At 57.0% G+C, this 9,800-nt stretch overlaps 1 protein-coding gene across 1 annotated transcript in view; it reads left to right on the top strand.

Moving 5' to 3' along the window:
- SHANK1 (SH3 and multiple ankyrin repeat domains 1) overlaps positions 1-9,800 on the top strand; it is a 40,183-nt gene that overhangs the window by 8,955 nt on the left and 21,428 nt on the right. The window contains 8 exon segments of the mRNA XM_024768221.1: positions 1,456-1,533; positions 1,776-1,842; positions 2,096-2,426; positions 3,307-3,500; positions 7,274-7,387; positions 7,566-7,641; positions 8,098-8,124; positions 9,502-9,571. Of these exon segments, the coding sequence (XP_024623989.1) occupies positions 1,456-1,533; positions 1,776-1,842; positions 2,096-2,426; positions 3,307-3,500; positions 7,274-7,387; positions 7,566-7,641; positions 8,098-8,124; positions 9,502-9,571 (957 nt within the window).

A 9,800-nucleotide genomic window follows, 5' to 3' on the forward strand; every position in this document is an offset into this window, starting at 1 on the left:
TGCTAGGCCAGGGCAAAGACATTGTGTCTGACCCAAAGCGTGAGAGAGAGTGACATGTTGGGATTCACATCCCTTCCCCCGCTGCCCGACCCTGGCCCCACTGCCCCCTTCCTCCTGCGTCTAGCAGAGTGTGTGATTAGAGCAAAGGCTCGGGAGTCAGAAAAAGCTGGGTTCAAATCCGAGTGCTGATCGTCACCAGCCACATGACCTCGAGCTCCTTTTGAAGCCTTAGTTTCCTCATCTGTAAAATGGGGACAGTAATTTCCATCTCTTGGAATCGTTGGGCCCTTCGGCGGCTACCTCCTCGAAAGTGCCGAGCACCAGACATGCAACATAGTAAGCCCTCCAAGAGGTTTGAATTGGTGCCTCTCAAACTGGGTGCTTCTGCCTCCCAGGGGACATTTGGCAATGTCTGCAGACATCCTTGGTTGTCACGACTGGGGAGGGGAGTGCTCCTGGCATCTAGTGGTAGAGCCCAGGGATGCTGCTCAAAGCCCTACAACGCGCAGGATGACACACACCACCACCACCCCCGCTACAAAGACTTGTCTGGGCCCTAAATACCACTGAAGATGAAAACCCCCGATTGGGAGGTTGGGGTTAGCAGATGCAAACTGCTATATATAAAAGGGATACACGACAAGGTCTTACTGTATAGCACAGAGAACTATAGGCAATCTCCTGTGATAAACTATAATGGAAAAGAATAATTTTAAAAAAAGGATATGTGTGTGTGTGTGTGTGTGTGTAACTGAACTGAATCACTTTTCTGTACAGCAGTAATTAACACAACATAGTAAATCAACTATACTTCAATAAAATAATAATAATAAAGAAAACCCCTGGTTTAGGTTAGCGCTGTCCGATAGGCTATAACCTGAGTCCCACGCGTAATTTTAAACGTCTCAGGAGCCACTTTTAAAAAAAGGAAAAAACAAACAGGTGACATTAATTTTAGCAGCCTGTTTTATTTAACCCAGTGTATCCAAACTATTATCCTTTCAGTGTGTAATCAGCATAAAAATTTTTAGAGGGACTTCCCTGGCGGTCCAGTGGTTGAGACTTCACCTTCCAATGCAGGGGGTGCGGGTTCGATCCCTGGTCTGGGAGCTAAGATCCCACACGCCTTGTGACCAAGGAACCAAAACATAAAACAGAAGCAATATTGTAACAAATTCAATAAGGACTTTTTTAAAAATGGAAAAAACATATTAGAGATGTTTAAATGACGTTCTTCATGCCAAGTCCTTGAAGTCCGGTGTGTATTTCGTATGCCCGGCACCTCTCAGTTTGGACCGGCCACATTTAAAGGGCAAGTGGCCGCTGCCCGGGGCGGGACGGGTTTCCATCAGATGGTTCTGGAAGTTCTCAGCACAGTGTCTGTGTCCACTCATGGTGACCTTAACGGTGTGTTGTGTTTTTTTTTCCCTTTCACCCTGTGCCACTGACCATCAGGAGACGTGTGCTAGGATACTCCTCTACCGAGGAGCTGACAAGGATGTGAAGAATAACAGCGGCCAGACCCCCTTCCAGGTCTGGGGCTGTCGGGGCTGGTTGGGAGGGGGCATGAAGAACACAGAGGGGGTAAGGAAGGTGGGAGACTTTGGGGTGCTGGGAGGGAGGCACTTGGTCTGCAAGAGGAGGAAGGACGAAGTTACTGGGGTGAAGGTTTGGGGGGACAGCTGGCCACAGACCTCACAGTGTTTCCTGTTTCCTCTGTCTCTCTCTGTCTCTTTCTCTCTCCTCCCTGGGCTCCCTGTACCCGCTCCCGCCAGGTGGCAGTGATTGCTGGGAATTTTGAACTTGGGGAGCTGATCCGAAACCATCGAGAACAGGACGTGGGTGAGTGAGCTAAGGGGAGAAGCTGTAGGCCTGGGGGGGTGCGTGGTGGGATTGGGGAGTCAGCGAACCTGATGTGGGGGCCAGGATGGGATCAAATACACCTGAGCAGCGGCAGGGGTGGGGTCCCAGGCACCCCACTCTTTCTTATCTCTGTCTTTCTCCCTTCACGCTTCCCCCCCCACCGTCTCTCGCCCGTATGCCCTCCCCACCTGCCTCTGCCTCCCTCTGCCCTCCTGCCGCCATGCCCCCTCAGTGCCCTTCCAGGAGTCCCCCAAGTACGCAGCCCGGCGACGGGGACCCCCCGGCGTGGGGCTGACGGTGCCCCCCGCGCTGCTGCGGGCCAACAGCGATACCAGCATGGCCCTGCCTGACTGGATGGTGTTCGCCGCCCCGGGGACCTCGTCCGCCGGGGCCCCCGGCCCTACCTCAGGGCCTCAGGGCCAGCCGCAGCCCTCGGCCCCCAGCACCAAGCTCAGCAGTGGGACCCTCCGAAGTGCCAGCAGCCCCCGGGGCGCCCGGGCCCGCTCACCATCCCGAGGGAGGCACCCCGAGGAGGCCAAGAGGCAGCCCCGTGGACGGCCCAGGTAGGGGAGGGCTCAGCCCTGCTCCCACAGACCCCATCCCAGCCAGATACCCTCGTCAGAGCCACAGCTCCGCACCCCACCCCGGGCCATCCCAGCTGCCTCCCTCCTGTCCCACACATGGCTGGTCCCCCATCCACCCACCTCACTGGTCCCAGCCCCAGACTACCAGACCCCTCTCCTAACCCTTGAGGCAGTGAGGGCACCGTGAGCCACAGTCTTGCACCCAAGTCCAAGCACACCAGCGTTTAGCTGAGCACCTGCTCCATGGGCCTGGGCGGGAGGTGCCCAAAAGACATGTTGGACAGACAGAAAGACGGGGCAAGGTGAGAGGAAGCCAAACAGAGAGGGGGTGGGCGAGGGGGTCAGGGAGGGGTTTCCAAGCTTGGAGAGGAGACCAGAGGTGGGGAGGGTGGGCAGGGGGCATCCTGGGGTAAAGAGGCCAGGCTGGCTAGAGGAGGAGGGGAAGGGGGTGCTGTGGCTGGCCAGCCTGTCCTGAGGACGTGGGCGGGAGGGAGATCATGGTGGGTCAGGGATGGCAGGCAGAGGAGTTGGACTCAACCCAGGAGGAAGCCGGGAGTCGCTGAAGGCTCGTGAGCCAGGGATGACACAGTCAGAGCTCAGCTTCAGGAAGCTGCATCAGGCAGGGCATGCAGGACCGTGGCGGGGGACAGAGCCGGAAGCCAGAAGGCAGGAAGGAGGGCTGGAGCCAGGCTGGATCCCCCAGGTGCCCTCTTTCCCTGGGGACGCCAGAGCTGGAAGAGGCACTCAGACCCCCTCCCGCTCTGATGCTCCATCTGCCCCCGACCCAAGGACCCCTGTTCTCCCAGAGGTGCCCCCTCCCTCTACTCTCCCCTGCCTCTCACACCCTCTGTGTCTGCAGCTCCAGCGGGACACCCCGGGAAGGGCCAGCTGGGGGCACCGGGGGCTCCGGGGGCCCCGGGGGCTCCCTGGGCAGCCGCGGGAGACGCCGGAAGCTCTACTCAGCGGTCCCCGGACGTTCCTTCATGGCTGTGAAGTCCTACCAGGCCCAAGCCGAGGGGGAGATCTCCCTAAGCAAGGGCGAGAAGATCAAAGGTAAAGGGGCAGCGCCCGGCGGGGCTGTGGACACGGGGCAGGCAGGCGAACTAAGCCTTCAGGAATGGTCACTGACAAACAGGTCTCCAGCACCTAGAATGTCCAGTGAACGCCGGAGACCTCAGAGACACCTAGATGCCCCTTCCGCCTCGGAGGAGCATAGAGCGTAGCTGGGATGAGGCCATCAGGAGGTGGTGTCCAGGCAAGAGAGGGGCCATGAGCATTGTGGGAAGCTGACGCCGGCGGGCACAGCCGGAGCGCTTCCCCTGCGAGGTCCCATCTCGCTCACGATCGCCCTTCCAGGCAGCTGTCAGGAGCCCATCGTACAGTTGAAGGAGCAGAGCCTCGCATGGGTGAAATGATTTGCCTGAGGTCCCCAAGCTGAGCCCAGGGTCTTTCCCGCTATCATGTTTGGAGAGTGAGGCCACGCCGCCTTGACTCTACCTCCTGCCTCTGCCAGGAGTTCTCACCTGAGACACGGGGTGGTGCCTACCTCCCCGTGCTCTGATGAGACGGCCAGTGTGCGAAGCCCGGTCCATGCTGAGGGCTCCCTAAATAGAGGCTGCTGTCATGGGGGTTTGCCTCTCTTCGGTTTTCCTGTCTTCATCTGTAAAACCATGCCAGTATCCCCCAAGTGCAGACTTCACCCCTCGCAGGGCCGTGGACGCATGTTCTTGGACAGAATGGTGCTTTGGAGACAGGAAGTGCCCTGCAGTAGTTAATGGGGAAGTAGTTCGAGATGGGGAAGCAATTCTTTGCCCGATTCTAGGCTTGCAGAGGAGACAAGTAGCGTAGTGGTTGAGAGCCAGGCTGATCGGGTTCAAATCCCAGCTCCACCACTTCTTAGCGGGGCGACCTCAGGTGAGTGACTTCTCTGGGCCTCAGTTTCCTTGTCTGTACAGTGGGAGGATTAGAGTCAGTTCTTGTAAAGCCCTTAGAACAATGATTCTCACGTAATGAGCGCCAGCTGTCATTACCATAAGCGACCCCCACTACGGGCACTTAGAAGAGAGAGACCCTGGGCACTGAGGAAGCTGGGGGAGGGGGGTGTCCTCCCAAAGGAGACAAGAGTTTAAGCGGGCCTTGAAGCATATGCAGGGATCAGGCAGGTTGTGTAATTGCATCTCTTTTGTAGTCTGTCTCCCTATCGCCTGAGTTCCTGAAGATAAGGTCATATGTCACCAGGGGCTGGGTCACCAGGGCCCAGTTTAGTGACCCAGCACACAGGAAGCCTCAGTGCACACCTGCTGAGTGAAGGGATGAATGGATGAACGACCAAATGCCCGAGTTAACTGTGGGGGGGCAGGGGCAGTGCCTCTGGAGGCACCGAGCCTGGGGAGCGAGTGTATGGGTGTGTATGTTTGTGTGTGGGGGGGTGGGTCTGGGGGTGGGGTCAGGTCTGTGCTTTGAAGGATGCAAAAGAAGAAAGGGAAGCTGAGGCCAAGTGTGAGGGACCTTCGCACAGGCAGAGGGCCATGGGCTGTATCTTCCATGTGTCTTTCTGAATGTCAAGCCCAGCAATTCTGTGCACTTCCCTGTTTTCATATCCTTTCCATTCATCAAAAGATGCTTAATTGCCTCAAAGCACCGCCACATCCACAACGTCACAACGTCACGGAGCTTTGCTGCAGCCCGACGAGGTAGCAGCTTCCCTCTGCTCTCAGGACCAAAGCCTAGCGCCTTAGCCTGGCCTGCGAACCCCTCCTCTGCCCGCCCACCAACCTCACGCCTTCCTACTCTTTCTTTCACCCACAGGGTTCCAGGGACCACATCCTCCTCTCCATTCCTCAGATGCCCCAAGTCCTTTTTTTTTTTTTTTTTTTTTTTTCAGTTTATTTATTTTATTTATTATTTATTTTTGGCTGTGTTGGGTCTTTGTTGCTGCACACAGGCTTTCTCTAGTTGCAGCGAGCGGGGGACACTCTTCGCTGAGGTGCGCGGGCTTCTCACTGCGGTGGCCTCTCTTGTTGCGGAGCACGAGCTCTAGGTGCGCGGGCTTCAGTAGTTGTGGCGTGCAGGCTCAGTAGTTGTGGCTCACGGGCTTAGCTGCTCCGAGGCATGTGGGACCTTCCCGGACCAGGGCTCGAAACCGTGTCCTCTGCATTGGCAGGCGGACTCTCAACCACTGCGCCACCAGGGAAGTCCCCCAAGTCCTCTTCCACAACGAACCCTTTGCACATGCTGTTACTTCTGCCTGGAAAACCTTTCCTCCCTCTCATTGCCTTCTCCACTCCTAGCATCCTTCAGGTCTCAGCCTATATGTCACATCCTCTGAGACACCTTCGTGGTCCCCCTTTGCCGTCGGATTTATATACTCCCATCTGGCCTTTCTCCAAATACCCTTTCCTTTGCCCCTCAAGCGTTGACCTCAATTTCCAATCATGGGGTCACTTGGAGAGTTATACCTCTAATGACTGCCAGTCTGGAAGCTCCGTGAGGGCAGGAACCACATTTAGTGTGTCCAACAGCCCCACCCAGTTCCTAGCTGACTGGCACTAGCTAAATACGTATTTGTTCAGTGAACAAATTATTGATTCCAAGACCACCCAGCCAGACGTGGCAGAGTTGGCCAAGAACCCAGACGCCTTGACACACATCTCCTGGTCTCTTCCATGACCTTGAGCATCTCCTCCATTTGGTTTCCCCAGACCCTCTCAGAGGAGGTGTTTTGTGCAGGGAAAAGCGTCAGATGGCCCCAACCCCAATCCTAGCGTGGCTTGAGCCATCCCTGGGCAAGAGATTGTTCTGCTCTAGCTTCAAGTTCATCTTTGAAATGGGAAATCAGTTGTTACCTACCAGGTAGGTGGAAGGATGAAGTGAGCAAAGGATGTGAAGGGCCGAGTGGGAACAAAGCTGTGAAAGATGCTGGAGAGATGGATGACTTTGGGCTTGTTACTGTCGCCCTCATCATCATAGAAACAGCAGCAGCAAAGTGCTGGAACAGAGAGGTAGCAAAACATGAATGACTAAAAATATCTGCTCTGGAAACAGCGCCGTGTTCAAATCCAGGCTCTGTCGACTGCAAGCTGCAGAACCTTGAGCAGCTGACCTCAGCTCTCTGAGCCTCAGTTTCTCCACCAGTAAAATGGGGTGAATGAAAGTGTTCCCCCCCACACTTAGGGTCCTGGCCCCGAGTGAGAGCTGGATAAACATTAGCTTGCCCCTGCTGCCCATCTTTGCTGTCGGTCAATGTGTGCTTGATGGTTAAGGGGTGAGGGTGGCAGGAAGTGGCCTCCAGTAACGAGCGGTGGAGAGAAGGAAAGAGGTGATTCTACTGTCCCTTCTAGAGCCAGGGGAAGCAAAGAGAAATGGAAAGAAGGGTCTGGGAACAGATGACAAAAGATTAAGTGGCAAGGAGACTGCAGGAGGCGGCAGGGGCAGTGATGGGGGTGTAGAACTTGACCTAGGAGCCGAGGAGGGTTTAGGGAAATTTTGGAATGACTGAGTTGTGCCTGGTCACCAGGGGAGATGAGAACCAGTTGTGGGCGTGTCCCTAACCTCCAAGGATCACGTCATGGGACACAGCCCTTTTCCCCAGTGCCATTTTGATGTCCCCACTGGGTCCAGGAAGCTAGTATGCAGAAGCGACATGATTTGTATCTCCCCCTTCCCCCTTGCCCCTTCCTTGGACATTTATTAAGGATGCCCTTGGGCCAGGTTCTGTGCTAGGTCCTGAGAGTTCGGGAAAGGCTGTGCATCAAGTGTTGGGAGCGGGTGGGGGTGTGGGCAGCACAGAAATGAGAAATGTTTCTATGTCCCTGCTCCCCATCTAGTGCTTAGCATCGGGGAAGGAGGCTTCTGGGAAGGCCAGGTCAAAGGTCGCATCGGCTGGTTCCCCTCTGACTGCCTGGAAGAGGTGGCCAACCGCTCCCAGGAGGCAAAGCAAGGTAACGAGGAACCCCCAATTGTCCCCGATTTACTCTAGGTTCTCATGTCCCTTCCCTTCCCCCTCCTGATGGGGGTGGGGTGCTGGGAGGTAGATGGGAAGGCTTGGGCCAGGACCCCAGGGGGTGGGCCCATGGTTTCCAGAGTGAAGGTCCAAGGTCATCCTTTGTCCCCCTGCAGAAAGCCGAAGTGACAAGGCAAAGAGACTATTCCGGCATTATACCGTGGGCTCCTACGACAGCTTTGATGCCCCAAGGTAAATGTCCTTACACCCTCGGGCACCCCCCCCAACCCCAACTCCCTTACACTCCACCCTTTAAATAGTTCCACCGCCTCTAAGCCCCCTTTCTCATCTGTTCCCTCTAAAGTTCGATCCAGGGGTGGGGGAAGGCAGACTTAGCTTCAGACTACATAGCCCAAATCCCAAACCGTCCTTGGCAGCCACCGAGACTGCCCAGCTCTGGTGTAGCCAGAGACCAATGAAATGGATCGGGGCAAGGTGGGGATGCCTGGGGGGCTAGGGAGCTCATGTGTGTGGCTGGCTGGAGGCTCTGGTCTCCTTCATGTGCCACGTCTCTGCAGCAGAAGTGTATGCGTCCTGTGCTGGCGTGGGGAGGGGGGCGGGCAGAGCTGGGCCAGGCGGCGTGGGGGCGGGGAGAAGGCACACTGACACCTTTCCCCTCCCTGGCTGCTGGCTGACTTGCTTCTGAAGCTTGATGGATGGGATTGGCCCAGGGAGGTGAGAGGGGAGGGGAAGGGAGGGGATGGGGTTAGGAGTGGGAAGGAAGGGGTGCCTGGGGGTTGTATGGATGTGTGTGTGCGCCACCAGAGCTGAAGTTTCCCCGTGAGTGAACGTCTTACACAGACGAGCATCCTTGTACGGATTCCCCAAGTGTGTTCTTGCCCGTGTGTCTCTGTAGGTGTGCATGACACGTGTCTGTGTGCATGTGCGGCTGGAGGCCCCTAGATGTCTAGCCTTGCACATATGCCCGTGACGGCGAGAGGGTCTGTCCTGCTCTGTGTAGATGGGCGCGTTTGTGGCTGTCATTTATGGGGGCACGACTGTGGCTAATCGTGCCGCTGGCTCTGCACATCTCCCTGAATCTGTGTGTCTGAGAATGAGGGCCAGCGTTTCCAGCGATGTCCTGCTTACCACATGTGGACAGGTGGTTCTCTGCACATGCCTGTCCCTCTTCATGCATGTCACTGTGTGCCCATTAACAGATAAAGTCGTGTGCATGCATTTGCACCTGTCTGATCTGGAATTCAGGACCTGGGGTGTTGGGGGAGGGGAGGGCAGAAGAGGGGAGGACTCCAGGGCTCGAGCTTCCAGAAGGGCAAGGCTGTGGGGGAGGGATGGTCGTAACTGGGCATCTGAAAGATGAATCCTCCCCTCCCCCACCGCTCCCCCTAATCCAGGGAAGGGTCTCCTTGTTCATAGCATCCTTCCATTAAATGTGTCCAAACCTATGTGTCTGTGTTCTGGCCAGTGGGGATGGATGTTGCGGGGGAGGGAGAAATGACAATATGAGAAGAGAGGGCGGGACTGGGGTCCCACCCTGCGCCCCAAGTGTCCGAGGCGCTTGACCATTGTGCGTGTTCGCCTGGCACGTCTCCGGCTCTGGGCACTGGGTGAGTATCGAGGTCCCCACCCCACCCGGAGTCTCCCATCAGCCTCTGCTTCTTGTCTCTGTCAGTGTCTCTCTGGGTCTCCTCTTGGCTTCGGTTTGGGGGTCGCTTGCTCTACAGCTGGATGGGGGTGGTCCCTCTTGCCCTCAGCTACTTCCTTCTCCTCTCTCTAGCTCTGTCTCGTCAAGTGCATTTTCTTCCCTCTCCTCCACTCCTTGTGCTCGCTGGCTTGTGCTGCTGTGTTTGCGGCGTGTCGGAGCTTCTCTTTCTCCTGCCTCCCCCCCTGCTCTCCGCCCCCCTGTCTGGGGTGCCCTGGCCTGTGTTGTGACCCCGCGTCCCAGCTGGAGCTGTACAGTCCTCCTAGCCTGTGCTACCCTCTCTCCTCTCCCTGGGGGTCTGCGGCTCTCGTGTGAGCCGTGGACTGTGGATGTCCCTCCGCCTGGACTTCTTTGGGGGGAGGGGTGTCTCTCACTGCTCTGGCGCCCAGTCTGAACGTCCTGGCCTTCCCTTTCCGGCCCTTCCAGACTGTGTTGGGGTGCACTGTGTGTCTGTCTGCGGTGGGGGGCTGTGTATCCCCTCCTGGAGTCTCCCTCACCGTGTTGTCCCTGCTTGGGAAGTGGGGCTTGGTCCGCGCGTCCCTGCACGCGGTTGCGAGGCATCTTGTGTGATGTTGTGCGTCCCTCTCCCCCCTCTCCCTCGCTCTGCACCTGCGCGGGAGGGCTCTGGAGGGGGGAGGGTTAAGGGGGAGGGCCAGACCGGAAGTGCCTCCCCCTTCTCCTCCCCCCC

The sequence above is a fragment of the Neophocaena asiaeorientalis genome, unplaced genomic scaffold, assembly GCF_003031525.2.
Source record: "Neophocaena asiaeorientalis asiaeorientalis breed wild unplaced genomic scaffold, Neophocaena_asiaeorientalis_V1.1 scaffold629, whole genome shotgun sequence".
Taxonomy (NCBI): Eukaryota; Metazoa; Chordata; class Mammalia; order Artiodactyla; family Phocoenidae; genus Neophocaena; species Neophocaena asiaeorientalis.